Raw genomic sequence first — 19,025 nt, 5'->3', positions numbered from 1 at the left:
ATATTTCCTTCCCTCACGGTGGCTACTATGATTTTAGCTTTTGCTTAACCTTCTCCTCATCTCTTCGTACATATACTTTCTGAGCTTCCCTCAGTAATTCGTTCAGGCCCCGATCCTGCCAGTCCTCTGGTTTCTCTTAATTTTCTTCGAATGTCTGGCCAGGCGTGTGTAACAGCTGGAACTCTCAGCCATGTTTGCCCCGCGGGACTCTCTGAATCTCTTCCTGAGCACTGTCTCATGTCAGGTCGCAGCGTTTCAGGCCATTCGGTCGGGGTTTCCTCCCTTCCCTGCTGCCCATCAAATGCTTCGGTTACATTCTGCCCTCTAGGACCGGCTTCTTTTAAACCTTTAATAATTAAATTTCGATAATCACTCATGTTCCTGCGACCCTCTACATCATTTTGATTCCAATTTGGGTGTACTATTGGCATCTTCTGGTCCCCAGGTGGGCCTTGCTGATTTTCCCTTTCCCAAATTCTCATCCCAGCTGTTCTAATCCTTTGCCGTTCTTCGGGAGAAAATGTTATACTTATTATTGACTGCATTTCCTCCCAGGTATAAATATTAGGGCCTAGGAATTGGTCTAATTTTTCTGATAGGCCTATTGGATCTTCCAGTAACCCGTTTAATTCCTTTTTAAAGTTCCTGACTTCAGTGGGAGCCAAAGGAACGTTTACAAATCCTATCCCCCCTTGTGCTCCCCCCAGGGGTACTTCCCTTAAGGGGAATAAACTAACTCCTGGGCTTTCCTGCACCGTGTCTTGGTCTTCCGATTCCTTGACTTTAAGAGAAGGTTTCCGCCGTAACCTAGGAGAGTTTGGAAGTGATACTTTTTCAATGAACCTCTGAGACCTGTCCGACCTTCTCCTAGCACCAGGTGTCAGCTCTTTTCCAGGAGAAGGGGGGGCTGTTGGAGGGAGGCGGTAGGGAGGGGGCAAAACTTCCAGAGGATCCCACCGCTTCTCCTTTCCTTCCCTTGAGATCTCAGCTATTTTAAAGGTACTAACTCCTTTTGGCCAAATCTCCCCTTTCCAGCAGGACGCGTATTCCCTCTCCTCTGGGCTGAAGGATTCTTTAGAGTTTACACAAAGGTTTAAAGCCTGGCACATCCACCCTTCAAAGGGCCCATATCTAGGCCAATACAAATGGTCTGCTCGTAGAGGTTCCTTTGTCCATTCTATCATATAACACTGAATCATTTTAACTTTAGCCTTATTTTTAGTAGCCGGATCAATATTCCAATTAGCCAATTTTATCCCCAAAGGACTGTCTTGGGGTATATCTGCCGGCACTTTCCCGCTCCCCTTTTCCCTGGGGCTGTCTTCCGCTCACCACAGCAGTCAAGCACCCAATTTTCCCGGGGCTGTCTTTCACTCAATCTCTGACGCTTCGTCTCTTCACCGGCCAATTCCCTCGCGGGAGATTGGAACCGCGCTTAGAAAGACTCCACACTCGCTCCCCAGATCCGGACTGTCCGGTCCGAGTTCCACACACGCAGCAATCAAGCCCCAAACCCGCCCAACCAAGCAGTACTTACAGTCCTGTTTTCTTGCCTGGGTCTTCGTGCACAAGAATTATGGGCTACCGCGGGTTTTCCTGGGGAGACTTACCCCTTTTGCTTTATGAGCCCCTCCTCTCGTGGCATTATCAGCTTGGAGTCTCAACAGGCACCAGGAAGTCCTGCGAGCAGGCCACCGAAATCGGTGGGGTGCACCTCCTGCTCGGGGTCTCCGAACCCACTGGGACCAAGTGAATTCTCCCGGATGAGCCCCCAAATTGTAATAAATAGCCAGATCCCTTAAAGAAAAATGGCACTTATTTTATTATAGGGACAAAGTCAATAAAGCAAAAGCACAGCGCTGGGCGCGTGACTCAAGTCAGAGGCGCACCAGCTAACACTTCAACCATGTCTTATATACATTCAATATTGCATACGTATTCCCTCTTTTAGACAGAGTAATTGTTGATAAGGATTGATTATTATTAGTCCTTTTCCTCTTCTATGTGTGTGTTTCCTTCTGAATTGTTTCTGAGGATCCATGATCTTCAGTTCCCCGTTCCCATGCAGCTGTTTCCTTCTGGTAGGATCAGCTCCCTTTTCCCGTGCATGTGTTTCCTTCTGGTAGGATCGATTATCATCAGCTCCCTTCTGTGCATCTGTTTCCTTCTGTTAATCACTTGTGGAGTCTTTTGGAGAAGTTCTCTTTTGTTTCTCTTGGATGTGTTTCTTCATGATGTTTTTCTCCACAGTTGTTGTTAGTTATTATCTTTGAGGTTTCTCATGTTTCCTAATTTACTAAAGGTTAGTTATCCTTATAAGTCAAAGATTTATAGCCTTGTTATTACGGCGAAAGCCAACAATACCTTCACTATTTTTCACAGCGGCTTAACAGGATTCGGTCGCCGCCAGTTAAGCATACTCGCCACAAGGATTCAGTTTCAGTGTCAGCGGGGTTTCTGCTATATCTCTCTTGGAAATTTGTCCCTTGCAGCGGACCCCAGGGACTGGTTCGCGTGGTATGCCGTGGATTAGCACCCCGAGGTCCCGCAGTTCCTTCTGTTTTAACAATGGGTCTGGCTTCATATTCGGGAGGATTTGTGGGGAAAAAAGGAACGTCTTCTTCTGACTCGCTATCATCGGGATCCTCCCAAATGATTCCGTCCCAATCTTCAGGGGATACTATCAGTTTCCTAATCTGTACAGTGTCAGGGGGGTGGGGAGCCTGCATAAGCATCATTTCGACCTTTTCTCCCCATTTCCACCTTTTCTCCTTCTCTTCCTGCAATCGTTTTTGCAGCTGTTCATTTTTAAAAGGTATCAGTAACTCAGCTGCCTTCCTGCTCTCTATTTCCTTCTCTAATTCCTGCTCTCTCCTATTCCTATTCTCCCTGTCTTGGTACGCGGCTTCTAAACAAGTGCCTAACATTTTACAGACGACTCCCTTATCTTTTCCATCCTTTGTAGGGCCCCTAATGGCTTTCAAGTACTCTTCAACGACTTCCCAGTTGGACCAACTACCACCAGCCCATTCCTCTGAGAATTTGGGGCTCGGGTTCACTCCATGCCTCCCTAAATAATCCATGATAACTCCTGACATCCTGCCGACTAGGCCAGGTGTCGCGGGCCGAGCCCAGTGAATAACTTCACTTGTAAGAGAGTAGGGAAATGTTTATTAACGTAAAACAGTGATTTAACAAAGTTAGCAGTGAATGCGACAGTGTTTTACGAGATTCGATGCCAGGGCACACTTGATTATTTACTGCATAGAGGCCGGGGTCAGACAAGCTCTCAGGGAGACCCTCCCGTTGAGTCCCGAGGTTCAGAAAGGACCCCCTGGCTTTCTAAACTCCTTCTCAGAGAGGAGTCTGGCTGCGGCTGGATCCAATCCTAGTCCCAGACTTGGTCAACGGTTTATCTCTAAAGGATTCTATATGCGCAATCAATCCTTAGATCCCTTAGCTAAGATTTCAAAGTTTAGCATGCTATTAGTCACTTACCGAGAATCTGTTGCGGCAAGGAATCTCTCAGCCTCGAGGAGAAGAACCTTAAGTGAGCGTCCCCACTCAAGAGGAGATCCTGTCGTGCAGCCGCTGCTGTGCAGGAGAGCTCAAAGGGCTCTTGGGCTGTCCACTGTTTATGGAGTAAGAGAATTGACCTACAGTCATATTCTCATGGGAACAAGATACCCAGGTTCCCACTCCAGACAGGGTTTTGGTTATGTTGCCAGCCATCTCCCACAGTTCAAGTGCGACTCATCACAACTCCCGCTGATGGCCATGGCTTGAGCAGGAGCCGGGGGGGAAAAAGGGAAGAGCACACCGCCACATCTGCCCTTAATGCCTTCTGGCACTGGCAGGGTTTTGGCTCTGCAACAGGCACGGCGAGAGGTGGGGAGGAGCTTTTCAGTGGCTCCTGCTGACTCTCGGCATGGCATTGCCAGGGGTGAGGCTGGTCTTCAGGTCACCAAACTTCAGAACCCGTTTTGGCACCGATTCTGGGTGACTGCCCAGCAAGAGGGGCATTGTCCTTATCGGGAGGCTGCGTCCCTCCAGTGCTGGGGTTCAGGGTTAAAGCAACCAGGTCTGTTAGCAACCGGATCATTTTAAATCCTTGTTGGGATCCGGTGCCATGAAACCAATTAAACCTTGCAGTGGATATGGGAAGTTGGGATAAAGCAAAGATGGACCGTCCGGGCTGGGATCCTGCATGGCGTCCTTAATGAGAGGAACCCAAATTAATACCAGACAAGTTAATTTTTTCATTGCTGCTGTTGGATAAAGTTTAGCTGGGAGGACTTTTTAACCTTAAAACAGACGTCTTCAGGTCAGGGCTAAATTATGCCTCCGCAGGCTGTCATTATCTCGTGACAGGAGCAGGTCAAAGCTCAGCACCGGAGGCGGTTTTGTGCAGCAGCCCTAAATTTTCGGGAGGGTAGAGGCTTGGTTTGACACATCTGACTGCCATCACCTTCGCTGTAGAGCCACAGGGCGACGCAACAGGGTACCGGTGGCTCTATTGTACTGAACACAAACCTCTCCTTGGTTTTTTTTTGCTTTGTTTTTTTTCTTTTCTTTCTTCTAGTGAGCTGCTGCTGGGAGCCGTAGCTACCAACTTCACCTTCCTGCCTAAACACACGGCAAATTCCTACAGATAGGGCTGAGGAGGCCCTATGCGGATCCATTCTGCAGATGTTGTGCAGAATCCCGGCCTTTTCTGGGAGCATGCAGCGGTGGGTACCGTCTCCTCCCGGTGTCACGCACCCAGGGAAGGTACAGCCCCCTCCGAGGGGGACCCAGAGCTCCTTGTTTCCCAATGAGGAGACTAAAAGACCCGAGAGCAGGATTTGAGGGAGGGCTGGGCAGGGGAGCGTGCCACCGAGGGATGCTGCGTGACCTTCCCTCGCACCCTCCAGGTCCTTGTTCCTGTCTCTGCGTCACTCCAGGCAGCGCAGCACAGGCGACAGTCACAGAGGCATTTGCCGTGTGGCACAAGGAGGCTGCGGGTGCAGCTTCGTCCCCACAAAGCTCGGCTGGACCAACTTGGTCCTTTCGCCCCCTGAAAAATACTGTTGAAAGCAAAAAGCATTTGCACACAGAGCCCTTGGTAGGGGCCGGGGATACCCAGCCCCTCCGAGCCCCTTCCCTCCCCAGCAGGAGCTGGGGGGGCTGTTGGGAGGGGGCGGAGCACAGGGAGCCCCAACATTCCATCCTGGAGACGCCAAAGAGTCCTTAGCAGCCGAGAGACTGAGGGGACCCACCATGGCGCTGCCACCTCGGTGGCTCCCACTGTGCGGCCCCTGTGCTCCCCCAGCGCCCCAGAGCCTTCACGGTTTTGTGCTCCCACAAACCTTCTACCCCCAAGGCAGGGAACGACCCCGACCCACAGCCCGGGGACGCTCTCGGGGCCAAGAGCGCAGGAGGTGACCATGGCTCCTGTCTCTCTTCCAGGCGCAGCCACCCTGTTCCCAACCCCCGGGCAGCAGCAGCCATTCCCTGCAGCCTGGGCACCCCCAGTGGGGGCGGCCCCACAGGCCCCACCTCCAGGTATGGCACCCCTGTCCCCTCTGCCACCCTGACACCATTGGTGTTCAAGAACCCCGGGCACCTTCAGCCTCCCCCTCCCCTCTCCATGGTCACCTTCACCATCCCACCTCCCCTGTTCCCCCCCCGGCAGTTCTGGCACGGGGGCTCAGCAAGCCCGGCTGAGTGTCCCTGCCCTCGCCTGCCCAGTGAATCCCAGTTCCTGCGAATTTCCACAATACTTGGGGCCACCTCTCGGGGACAAGAGCGCAGGAGGTGACCATGGCTCCTGTCTCTCTTCCAGGTGCAGCCACCCTGTTCCCAACCCCCGGGCAGCAGCAGCCATTCCCTGCAGCCTGGGCACCCCCACTGGGGGCGGCCCCACAGGCCCCACCACCAGGTATGGCACCCCTGTCCCCTCTGCCACCCCGACACCATCAGCACCCTGATGGCCATGGGGGGCGGCTCGGCGGGTGCCCCGGAGGGTGCCCCCGGCCCAGCACGGCTCCCTCCCACCCACACAGGGCTGCACAGGGCCCCATGTGGCTGCTGCTGCTTCGACCCGCGCTTCGGGTCCATCGAGTGGACCGTCACCAACGGGCCTGCGCCGGCCAACGCCACCCTCGGCCATGACACTGCTGCTCCGTCGGGCGCTGCCCTGTGGGGCCCCGGGGGCTGCGGGACCCTCCCGGCCTGGGCAGCCCCTGGCACCCCCCAGGGACAACACCCACCGCCCCAACTGACGCATCTCCCAGCCTACGGCCACCAGGGCACAGCGGTGCCCGCAGTCCCCCCGCTGCTGCTCACCTCCATCCCTGGCCACCAGCACCTCAAGGCCACCTACATGGGGGCACCCCCTGCCAGCCGCGTCCCCACGGGCACCTACTTCCCCCCCAGCCCTGCTGCTGCCCCCCACAAAGAAGCTCCTGGTGACCTGGGTTCCAACACTGAAGTCATCGAGGACATGCTCCTCCAAGAGCCCCTCTGGCTCTTTTTTTCCTCCTTGGACACGGTGGAGGTCTCCCAGAACCCTGACACCACCATCACCACACCTGGGGACCCCGGTGGCATCATCAGAGAGGGGAGAACGGTGGCCCCAGCACCCACCCAGCTGCCAACGTCCATCCCTAGAATCATAGAATCATAGAATCATAGGGTTGGAAGGGACCTCTGGAGATCATCTAGTCCAACCCCCCTGCCAGAGCAGGGTCACCTAGAGCAGGTTACACAGGAACATGTCCAGGTGGGTTTTGAATGTCTCCAGAGATGGAGACTCCACCACCTCTCTGGGCAGCCTGTTCCAGTGCTCTGCCACCCTCAGGGTAAAGAAGTTCCTCCTCATGTTTAGGTGGAACTTCCTATGTTCCAGTTTGTGCCCATTGCCTCTTGTCCTGTCCCCAGGCACCACTGAAAAGAGCCTCGCCCCATCGTCCTGACACCCACCCTTTAAGTATTTATAAGCGTTGATAAGGTCACCCCTCAGACGTCTTTTTTCCAGACTGAAGAGACCCAAATCCCTCAGCCTTTCCTCATAAGAGAGGTGTTCCAGTCCCCTAATCATCCTCGTAGCCCTCCGCTGCACACTTTCCAGCAGTTCCCTGTCCCTCTTGAACCGGGGAGCCCAGAACTGGACACCTTCCCTGCCTTCGAGAACACCAAGGAATGGTCCTCAGAGACCAACAGCTCCAGCAGGGCCTCCCGTGCGCGGACAGCCCTGGGCAGCGACATCTCCTGGAGCACCATCAGCTCCCCAAAGAGCAACATCTCTCCCAGGAGCGACATCTCCCCAGAGCTCACCTTCTCCCCAAAGAACATCACCTACTCAGAGCAGGACATCTCAGAGTATGACACCATCTCCCTAAAGAGTGACACCTCCTCGAGCAGCGACAACTCCTGGGAGCGCGACGTCCCCCACAGCCAAGCCCTTGGGGACGCGGCCGGCCAACTTGCCGTGCCCCACGAGGTGTCCCTCAAGGAGGCCCTGAGCCTCTTGGACTCTGACCCCGGTGGCACCGGCGAAGCCGCCCCCTCTGCGACGTCGACTCCCTCTCGCTGCCCGAGGAGCTGCTGATGCTCAATTACAGCATGGAGGAGCTCCTGGAGGGTGCCCGCATCCTGGAAGGATTCCTCTATGGGCCAGAGAGCGACGTCCCCAGCAGCCCCTCTGCTGTCCCCAACAGCCAAGCCCTCGGGGACACAGCCGGCCACCTTGCAGTGCCCCAGGAGGTGCCTGTCAACTACTTTGTCATGGAGGTGACCCAGAAGGCCGTCGTCGTCCTGGAAGATATCTTCACCAGGACGAAGTCCCAGGAGTCGTGCGGGGACACGGGGATGGAGCTGCCGCCAGCCCAGCCTGCCATGGCGGAGAAGAGGGGGACGAAGCGGGGGACGAAGCGGGGGACGAAGCAGGGGACGAGCTCCCCGTTGCTGCCACCCAGGAAGCGCAGGGCTCTGGCGGACAGGCCGGGGGTGGCAGGGGGGAAGAGACGCCCCCCAGCGAGGAGACGTAGATGAAGGGGCGTGTGGGGGGGTTGTATTTAGGAGAGGGGGGTGGGGAGGCTGATTTAAGGGAGGGGACTGTATCTGGGGGGGTGGTGTGTTTGAGGGGGGTGGAGAGAGGGACATGTTTAGGGGAGGGGGGGTTAGAGTAGCTTTGATAGGGCCTTTTCTCTCCTGTTTTTCCATTAAAAGTTTTTTCTCCAGCCCCACTCCGTGCCTGTCTGGGAGGGGAGGGAGCGCGGGGGACAGCGGGAATCGGCCCCCACCAGGTGCCACAGCCCCACACGGGACCCCGAAGGGCACCGAGCCCCCCCCCAGGGCCGAGTCACCGCCAGTGGGGTGGCAGTGGCGGAGGGGGACTCCCCTGACCCCTTCCCCAGGGGCAGCCAGGACAGACGGGTCCCCGCCGGACCCACAGACACAGCCCCACGCAGAAAGCAGCACGGAGCCCCCAGGACAAGGACAGACCTTGGGGAGCGGGAGGGGACGGACACACACAACCACAAGGGCTGCCAGGCCTTCGGCTGGACCCCGGCCAGCGTCCCCTCCCGCGGGGACAGGCCTCGGGGCAAAGCCCCCAAAGCCTCGGGACAATCACCCCCGTCCGCGGCTCCGCAGCCCGGCTTTGCCTCCCTGCGCTGCCCAATCACCCCAAATCACCCCCACAAGGGCCAGGGGGGAGCTGCCGGCCAGGCAGGGACCCTCCTCCCCTTCTCTGCCTGCGCCTTGGGCAGCCCCGACACCAGCCCGAGGGGAAATAAGGAATGAAATAAACAAAGAAATCACGGCAGGAGCCAAAAGTGCCTGGAAACCCCAGCTCTTTATTGCCCGTTCCCCCTCCCAGCTCCACAGCCTGGGGCCAAGGCAGCCAAGGGCGCCTTCGGGCAGCGGCCGCCCCTCTGCGGGTCCAGCGCACAGAAGGTGCGGGGGGAGGTCCCCGGTTCCCGTCGGGGCAACCCCGGTGTCGGGGGGAGCCGCTGCGGGCCCCGGGCGGGCGCAGTCCCCCTGGCCTCGGCAGGGCCTGGCGCAGCTCCCGGCACCGCTGCTGCTCCGCGTCCGGCCTCCCAACCCCCCGCCCCGAGCACCCTCCTGCACCCAAAACTCTCGTCCCCTGCAGCAGCTGCACCGCCACCGCCCGCAGCTCTCGGGGGCCGCAGGGAGCTGCTCTGCGCAAGAGAAGGCGGAAAAGGGAAGAGAAAGACCAGAACACAAACTGCAGGGCTGACCTCGAGTTAAAGCGAGGGCATTCTCCAAGTGCCTCTTGGGCACAGAGAGACTTGGGGCATCAACCACCTCTCGAGGACGCCTCTTCCAGGGTTTGACCGCCCTCTTGGTGAAAAAACGCTTCCTAATGCCCAGGCTGAACCTCCCCTGGCGCGGCTTTGAGCCACTTCCACGCATCCTGTCCCTGGATGCCCGGGAGAAGAGCTCAGCCAAGACCTTCCCGTTTCCACGAGTCCCCCGCTGAAGGGAGATTTTCGTTAATACTTGGCCCTTGTTTAACTTGGACGTTCAAGCAGATGAACTTTTTCTGACTTACTTCTCCCTGTATATATATATCACACTTTCCTGCCACCAGCCTTTCCTTTTCTCCTGACTTGGCCTTTCCCAGAGAGTTCTTGGCTAGTGGTTTTCTTCAAAGCTGCTTTAGTGCTGCTGAAGGATGTTGAAGCGACAGCTCTGGCCATCCAAGCACTATACCCGCCTGTTGGAGGATTTTTAATACAAAGGGGTCATCCTGTGAACACTCCAAGCACCCAAGAGCTGCTAACAACTATGTAGGCTTTGTTAGTTTGAAGGCTATGTGAAAACATTGTAGCGATGTTAGAAATGCTGAGACCAACAAGATATGAGAAAGTGTGCTGAATTCAGCGTGCGAAATGTAGAACTTCACCCAGGATATAGGAGGGGTGATTGTCCGCGTGGACAGATGCTTTAAGCCAATTATAATATGCTGCTTGCCGCGTGCACAGCTCGTGCAACCAATCAGCAAATTATCGGCGCGTGATGTGGAATCAGAACGTCTATAATAACTGAGCTATCTGTGTAATAAACTGGCATTAACCTGATCACATTGGTCGCTGTGTTATTGTCCGAGCCTTCCGCGCCGACAAGTGGCGCCCGAACAGGGACCCTCAGATCGGTGTTGGGATCAGCGAATACCCGATGAGCAACCGACGAACGGAGGGGGTGGAAGAAGCCGGTCGATAGGCGAGTGCTGCCCCGGCACTCAGGAAGACGCTAGCGCATCAAGGTAGGGAATCTCGCATTGGCCAAGCGAGCGGCCGGGGAGGAGATGGGGTCTACACTCTCCAAAGAAGAAGAGGCAGTATTTAAGCTCCTCCAACATATACTCTCTACGAGAGGATTAAAGTATGATACGCCTACCTTGAGGGCGCTCTTAGTATGGGCGCGGGATAAAGGACTTATCCCCACTGTTGCTACCGCTTTTGCTCAAGATACGTGGGCTAAAATAGGAGCGGTGTTGTGGGATGACGTAAGTAAAGGATCCAAGGAGGCACAGAAACTCTCCGCCGTGTGGAGGTTAGTACCAGAGACTTTGAAAACAATGCAGGCAGAACGTGCTGCGGCTGCCTCTGCCTTTGCAGCATTAACACCTGGAGTTAAGGATGTTTCTCCCACGAGTCTTTCTTTTGGGGGATCGCCAGAAGCTGTTGTCCCTCAACCCCGGGGCTGCAGAATAACACAGGGGAATGTAGCGAGTCGCGCCGTTACTGCCCCGAGCCAGCCTACTCCCACTACAGACTCTCTTGAGATACCTGTTTATGAAAGTGGAAAAGAGGAAGAAACTACGTTTCCTCCTCCCCCTCCCAAAGACACTGTTGTTGAAAATACCGAAGGAGACTCCCCTGAGGATTCCAGGGATCAGTCAATACCGTACCCTCCTCTGCCACCCTCTACTCCACCATCACCCGGCAGCAGCACTAGAGTACCACCTGGTGGACTGACAGACCATCAATTCCGGCAGTTGTTAAAAAAGTTGGAAGAGATGGAAGCTCGTCTAGACGATCAATCCAGTTCACGAGCTTCTCCAGTTTACCCTGCTCCTTTGCCACTGCCTCATCATGCCTTGTCGTGGCCACCATCGTCGGAAAATGCGGGGGGTGGGGGAGCGGTAGGAGGGGAGAAAGAATTAACAAACCGATGGAGGGGAGTAATTAGAGATGCGGCAATTGAGGGCGTGTTTCTTGATCCTATGGCGTTTCCGGTGTTTGCTAATGCGGGGGGTGGAAAAGATTGGGAACCGTTTGATTGGAAATTGTTAAAGCAGGCAAAACAAGCTGTTAGTCAATATGGACTAAGCTCTCCCTATACTAGGGCTATGGTAGAGCATTTATTTACTGCGAATTTACTCACACCACATGATTCAAAGCAGATTTCTCAAATGTTGCTCACCCCTTCTCAGCAGTTGCAGTTTTTCAGTGTGTGGCAGAACCTATGTGATCAGGCTGCTGCCACCCCGCGTCCTCAAGGTGATCCTTTGTATGGGGTACAAACACAGATGTTAATGGGGACGGGACCTTACGTTCGGACTGACTGGCAAGCTAATTTTGCTGTGGAGGTTTTGCAACTCAGTCAACAGTTAGCTCACAGGGCTTTTTTGGGGATTAGAGGGGAAAAAACTCCTCCTGCTTTCACAAATGATCGCCAAAAATCTACGGAGCCTTATTCTGAGTTTGTTGATAGATTGCATGCGGCTATTTCTGCTCACCCTGACCTTGATGAGACCATGAAAGCGAAGTTTTTAGACTTACTTGCTTTTGAGAATGCAAATGATAAAACTAAAAAAGCTCTTAGTACCCTACCTCGAGGCAGTACCACTGCTCAGCTGCTGGAAACAGCAGAGCGAGTGCTTTCCCAAGAACAGGCTACGGTTATGGCTGCTGCTGTTGGAGCTGCAGTACGTCCGTTGATGCAACAGCAATCAAAAGGAAAATGTAATAATAACGATAAGAAATGTTATAATTGCGGAAAATCAGGTCATTTTCGTAAAGACTGCAGAAATGCAAGTAAGGGACAAGCGAGCGGGCAAGTAAGCTCCCCACGTCAGAGTAGAGGTAGATGGTGTGTGAATTGTGGAAGTGCCACCCATAATTCTGTGGAATGTAGGCGATCGGGAAACCGGGTACCGAGCGCGACGCGTCCTCCTCGCGCTATGACACAAGTACAGGAGGCAGTACAGGGTGCCTGGAGCGTTGCGTCACCGCCACTGCAAGAAGTGCGAGAATGGACCTGGCAACAGCAGTAGATACCACGTTAGTCACAACGGCGGTCACTCTAATTGATTCAGATCAACGAGGACCGCTGGGCCATAAACTGAGTGCTCTGTTAATTGGGCACTCCTCCGTGTCCCGTCAGGGCATTTTTATTGTACCGAGCCTTATCAACACTGATTATACAGAGATTATAAAAATTATAGTATATACGCTGACCCCCCCGATTACCATTCCACAAGGGTCAAAAATTGCACAACTGATACTCTTTCAATCAATGCTTCTGAGGTCGCTGCCAAAACAGAGGGGTGCTAGAGGTTTTGGCTCAATAGAGTCTCCTGATGTTTTGTTAGCTATTGATATTGCACGAGGCAAGCCTGAAGAAAAGGTGGTTATGACACATCCTTCAGGATCGTCTATTACACTGATTATGTTGATAGACACAGGTGCCGACGTTACGATTGTGCCTATTTCTAGCTGGCCATCAGCGTGGCCCCTTGTTCCTGCTGCGACGAGTGTAGTCGGAGTAGGGGGTCCACAAAGGACAATGATCAGCCAAACTTTAGTTTCTTTTACATTTATAGATGGAACTGTAGTCTCAGTCAAGCCATATGTGATGCAGATACCTGTCGCCTTGATAGGTAGAGATGTGCTTTCTCAGCTTGGGGCTCGACTTGTGACATCGCCTTTTTAGGAGCGGTCACGGTCGAGCAGCCAACATTAAAACTCACCTGGACCACTACAACTCCTGTGTGGGTGGACCAGTGGCCGCTAAAAGAGGATCGGCTGCATATTGTTCAAATGTTAGTACGGGAACAGTTGGAGGCAGGTCATATTGTACCTTCAACGAGCCCTTGGAATACCCCTATTTTTACTATTCCAAAAAAATCAGGGAAATGGCGCCTATTACATGATCTCCGAGCTATTCATGCAGTAATGCAGGATATGGGGGCATTACAGCCAGGTTTACCATCACCTGCGATGATACCAAAAGAACGGAATTTGTTTATTGTAGATTTAAAAGATTGTTTCTTTACTATACCGTTGCATCCGGAAGATGCAGAAAAATTTGCCTTTTCCGTTCCATCAACAAATAAGAAAGAACCAGCTAAGCGGTATCATTGGGTTGTTTTGCCACAAGGAACGAAGAATTCTCCCACCTTGTGTCAAATGTTTGTGGCCTGGGCCTTACGTCCGTTTAGGGAAAATAATCCATTTTCGCTTGTATATCATTATATGGACGATATTTTAGTGGCAGGCCCAAATCTGGATATTGAAACAACTCTGAAGGAGTTAACTGAAACTGTAGAGCAAAAGGGTCTGAAAATTACTCCTGAAAAGATACAAAAGAATGCACCATGGCACTATTTAGGTTGGATTATTACGCAAAGTACTGTTAAGCCTCAAAAGATTCAGCTGACGACCAAAATTAAAACTTTAACAGATGTACAGAAATTAATAGGAGATATTCAATGGGTGCGATCCGTATCCGGTATCACCAATGATGACCTAGCTCCTTTAATGTCACTGCTAGGTACTTCTACACAGGCTGAAGTTTGTCGGCAACTCTCACCAACTCAAGAAAAAGCTTTAGATTTCATTGTTCAAAAAATCATGACTAGGTGCGTGCAACGCTTAACAGGAGTTCCCCTACAATTGATTGTGATAAATTCTGGGTCTGACAGAGAACATTTGGTAGATTTGTTAGTGTAACAGGTCGATTGTACGGTGTCTATAATAGAATGGGGTTTTCTGTCTTACCAACCTAAGAATACTGTCTGTACTCGTATAGAAATGTTTGCTAACCTTATTAGAAAAGGCAGACGTCGTATCGTTGATTTAACTGGACATGAGCCGGAGGTTATATATGTTCCAATTACCCAGAATTATCTGGATTGGCTTCTCTCTTCCTCAGAGGTTTTACAATATGCATTAGCGGATTTTTCTGGACAAATCACTAATGTCTACCCACCGATGAAACTTTTGCCATTAATCCGAAATCAAACTTTTGAAGAGACTCCACGACGTTTGAATTCTCCAATATCTAGACTCACGGTATTTACGGATGCCGGAAAGAAATCAAAAAGAGCAGCGATTACCTGGTACCTTAACGGACAATGGCATTCCAAACTGCTCGATGGTGTTTTACAAGATTCTTTACAGACTTTAGAACTACGGGCAGTGGTGTGGGCTTTTCAAAATTGGCAGGATGAACCGATTAATATTGTTTCAGATTCTATGTATGTGGTTGGTATTGTTCTGAGACTGGAACGCTCGATGCTTCGATCTCTTAGAAATTCTGTCTTATATCAGTTATTGTTACAATTGTTACATTTGTTAAATCAGAGAACGTATCCTTATTTTATAGTGCACATACGTAGCCATCAACCTGATTATGGCCTGGCCATTGGTAATAATCGTGCTGACCGTTTGGTTGCAGCAACCTAGGAGAACCGTCAAACGAACCTATTTGGACAAGCTCGAGTGTCTCATGAATTTTTTCATCAATCAGCTAAAGTATTAGCGAGACAGTTTAATTTACCTATTTCTGAGACACGTGGCATTGTGCAATCCTGTCCAGATTGCCAAGGAACTGGTTTTGGGCTTAGCCTGGGCGTGAACCCACGTGGGTTGCGTTCCTTGCAATTATGGCAAATGGATATTACCCATGTTCCTGAATTTGGACGGCTCAAATATGTCCATGTAAGCATTGATACCTATTCGCATGCCATCTGGGCCACAGCACAAACTGGAGAAACAGCCAAACATGTTATTAAGCATATGTGTGCAGCTATAGCAGTTTTGGCGGTACCCCAGGAAATTAAAACCGATAATGGACCTGCTTATGTTTCTCAACGATTTGCTAAATTCTGTACTTTACCACAGGACAGGCCATAGTCGAGCGTGCACACGCTACATTGAAGTCGCTTTTGCAAAAACAAAAAGGGGGAGAAATTACCTCTTCTCCTGCAGAACGCCTTGCAAAAGCTTTATATGTATTGAACTATTTGCGGTTAACTGGAGAACGTGACTCACCTCCGATAGTGATTCATCACATGTCATTACGGTCTGGTTTGCAAGCAACCACACCAGTACGGGTACAGTATAAGGATTGGCAATCAGGGCAATGGAAGGGTCCAGTGGAGATAAAAATGATTGGTCGCGGATACGTTTGTGTTTTGACAGATCAAGGTCCAAGATGGGTACCAGCACGTTGGATTAAGCCGTGGAGGGAACCTGAAACGCAAGAGAGTAGAACGCGAGACGGTGATGTGACCACGTGAACTCACCACTCTGGCTCTCGCAGGCCTGACAACTGTCATATGTCCAGCTTGTAAAGAATGTGAATCGTGGGTTCTTTGTAAGTGTAACGAGTGGAAGAAGCAACTTTATCAACGTGCCGGATTGACAGGGTTTTGGTGTTTGGATTGCCTGGAAGTTCAGTATGTAAGAATACAACAGGCTGTTTGTATAGCTATTTTAACAGGGCACGTAGCAGAAAAGTTTTAATACCTCGCATTTGGAAGGTAAAACCGGAAGAGTGGGAGGAGACGAAGAAAAAGTGTGCAAGGCGATTTGGCTGGAAGCAAAAAGGAAAGTCATAGCAGCAACATGGGTTGGATAATTGAGATAATGATTATTGGTTTAGTGGGACCAGAAGTGGAAGGTATTACAAACATATCCCCTAGGCAGAACATATGGGTAACATGGGCAAATCAGACAGGCAATTCGGCTTTTTGCTTATCCATGGCTACTCCATCAGATCCTTTCCGAACATATTTGATTGGTTTTCTGTTCCTGCGATTGGAGGACTTTGAAGGCTATGTATCCCAAGTCAATTTAACAAATAGTTCGTTGTTAGAATCAGAGCAGGTTAACGTCACTTGTAACCTGTCGCGAGGATCTGCAGACAGCTATTGGTGTCCAAAAGGAGTAGGATCCTTATTTCAAGGGCATCTCATTAATCATTTAAACCGATCAATTCCTCTTCCTTTGCAGGAATTGGATCTTTTGGGGTCACTTCCAGCAGTGAGACATCATGTGGGAAACAATACTGGCAAGCATATTGGCAACTTTAGCTTAGGATGTATTGAATTGGGAGGACAAAATTCAGTATTACAAAGAGATTATGGGTTTAAGATGACAGGTGCTTTCACTGGTATGCAAAATGTTACTCCTACTGTATCATTTATTAAGAGTAATTATTGTCAAAACGAAGGTGCTGACCTAGGACTATCATATGGAGGGATTTGGAATAATGCATCTTTTCCAAAGCTACTTCCACCTGGATATTTTTTGATATGTGGTGATCGAGCTTGGGGAGGCATTCCTAGTCGCACAGTAGGAGGACCGTGTTATTTAGGCAGACTTACCTTGTTTGCTCCTGACAGGATTAGTCTTATTAATCTTAGAAACCAGTCACGGCGATCACAACGAGCGATTACCGATTCTACCCCTGAGTGCAGTGATCACATCAAGTTTTGGGACCGCCCGTCAAAAGTTTTTGCAGGCTTTTTAGCTCCAGGTGTGATTGCAGCTAAGGCTTTAACAGATCTAGAAAAGCTAGCCTGTTGGAGTATAAAACAGTTTAACCTGACTTCTGAGATGATTTCTGCTTTATTAACAGATGTTGATAGTATACGACATGCTGTGCTGCAGAATCGTGCTGCTATTGATTTTTTGTTGTTAGCACAAGGCCATGGTTGTGAGGATTTTGAAGGCATGTGTTGTATGAATTTGTCTGATCACTCACGCTCCATTCATGACCACTTAGCCCAGTTACAGCACAATATGCATAAGCTCACTCAGGGTCATTCGTGGTTGGAGCAATTGTTTAATTCTTGGGGACTGGCTGGCTGGGTACAAGATTTGTTGAAACAGGGCCTTGTAATTTTGATTGTTGTAATGATATTGCTGATCATTTTACCTTGTTTGTTTTCTTGTCTACGAAGATCTTTAGAAGCGTCTGTGGAAAAAATGTTTTCAGGTGCTTGGATTGTTCAAAAACAAAAAGGGAGATTTGTTGGAGGATTTTTAATACAAAGGGGTCATCCTGTGAACACTCCAAGCACCCAAGAGCTGCTAACAACTATGTAGGCTTTGTTAGTTTGAAGGCTATGTGAAAACATTGTAGCGATGTTAGAAATGCTGAGACCAACAAGATATGAGAAAGTGTGCTGAATTCAGCGTGCGAAATGTAGAACTTCACCCAGGATATAGGAGGGGTGATTGTCCGCGTGGACAGATGCTTTAAGCCAATTATAATATGCTGCTTGCCGCGTGCACAGCTCGTGCAACCAATCAGCAAATTGTCAGCGCGTGATGCGGAATCAGAACGTCTATAATAACTGAGCTATCTGTGTAATAAACTGGCATTAACCTGATCACATTGGTCGCTGTGTTATTGTCCGAGCCTTCCGCGTCAACACCCACCCATGAAATCCTTCCAGCTCCAGCAGCCGCAACACAGGATTCACAGCTCCTCGCTCCCCTGGACACCCTTCCAACCTCCGTATGACCCAATTCCATGACTATGGAGCTGGAGAGGCTGCAACCAGGGTCCCAAACGCATGGGGAAGATGTGGCAGCTATAGGGGAAGAAAGAGAGGTCAGAGAGTGCCACCTCACACCAAGCACCCCACACTTCTCACCTCACTTTGTCTTTCAGACTGAACTCCCACCCAAACACAAGGACAGACTTTGCTCTCTGGGAGTCTCATGAGCACCAGCCCTTGCTCGCTGCATTAGCAGCACAGCCTCCTTCATACACCCACCAGGAACGTGTGACAGCACCAAACATCTGCAGTGAGTTTTGTGCTGGCTACAGCCCATGCCAGAGAACGACCCCAGCCCCCAGAGGGAACGTGACTTGGTCCCATGGCTCCTCCATCCATCCTGCAGCCTGCCCACAGCAGGAAGAAGGCACAACGGCCTGCACCAAAGGAGGAGAAAAAAACAGTTCCTCCCATGGGCCACCAGCAGCCGAAACACAAAGCCCTCTCACACCTCAGCCGGGCTGAGCTTGAAAATCCTTCCAAGGGGTAATGTGGAAAATCGTGTTGCCAGAGCAGCCACAACAGAATTCTGCCCACGGGACAGCTTCAAGCAGATTTACACCTCTGTGCAATGGGAGACGGCTGAGCCCTGAGCAACCAGGCCTTGCATTTACTGCTTCAAAAAACCCCACATTAAAAAAGCCCACACCAAGCGCCCTGCATCTCTGCAGAGAGCTCCACCTTCTCCAGCTGACAGCCAGCAGGAGGCAGAAGAGCCAAAGCCCCAAAGCACAGAACCCCTCAGAGGTCACCAGATGGGGGCCTCTAGGGGGGTTGTTCTGTCCCTCGAGCCAGGATGAGCCCTGCTCCCCCGGCACAGCAGCTGCTGCTCATCCCGAACGCCTCACAGGCCAGCACCCAGGAGGTGCCCCAAAACACAGGCCCTCAGGAGCCACAACACGGGACGACACCTCTCCCCGGTGCAAGGCCCACACACCGGCCGCCCCGCGCCGCCCCTCCCCACACGGACAGCCCCTCCCCCGGGGGTCCTGCCCCCACGGCCAGGCCCTTCCTGAGGGCCGCCCCCAGCCCACAGGCCCTGCTCCCCCGCAGAGCGCTCAGAGCCTCCCACAGCCGGACGGACACTGACCTCAGCGGCGCTGCGACCCCTCACACAGCCCGCCCGGCCGCCGCCCCCGGCCCGGCCGCCGCCCCCGGCCCGGCCACACACAAACCCCGGCCCCGCCGCCGCTCTGAGGCGGCCTGGCCGCCGCCG

General features: G+C 51.9%; 1 protein-coding gene and 1 long non-coding RNA gene across 2 annotated transcripts; one reads left to right on the top strand and one right to left on the bottom strand.

The window, feature by feature from the left end:
• Positions 1–1,818: 1,818 nt before the first annotated feature.
• Positions 1,819–18,974, bottom strand: LOC134525941 (uncharacterized). The gene is made up of 4 exons (XR_010073868.1): positions 18,900–18,974; positions 17,688–17,842; positions 15,291–15,491; positions 1,819–3,631 (listed from the first exon to the last, which is right to left on the bottom strand). It is a non-coding gene; the product is annotated as an uncharacterized LOC134525941 (long non-coding RNA).
• Positions 10,156–17,625, top strand: LOC134525940 (uncharacterized). The gene is made up of 2 exons (XM_063357267.1): positions 10,156–10,273; positions 15,441–17,625. The coding sequence occupies exon 2, from the start codon at positions 15,867–15,869 to the stop codon at positions 17,349–17,351; it is 1,485 nt and encodes a 494-aa protein (XP_063213337.1). The 5' UTR covers positions 10,156–10,273; positions 15,441–15,866; the 3' UTR covers positions 17,352–17,625.
• Positions 18,975–19,025: the final 51 nt, after the last annotated feature.

The sequence above is a fragment of the Chroicocephalus ridibundus genome, chromosome 21, assembly GCF_963924245.1.
Source record: "Chroicocephalus ridibundus chromosome 21, bChrRid1.1, whole genome shotgun sequence".
NCBI lineage: Eukaryota > Metazoa > Chordata > Aves > Charadriiformes > Laridae > Chroicocephalus > Chroicocephalus ridibundus.
The sequence above is the reverse complement of the archived record's forward strand: the minus strand, read 5'-3'. Positions and strand labels throughout refer to the sequence as shown.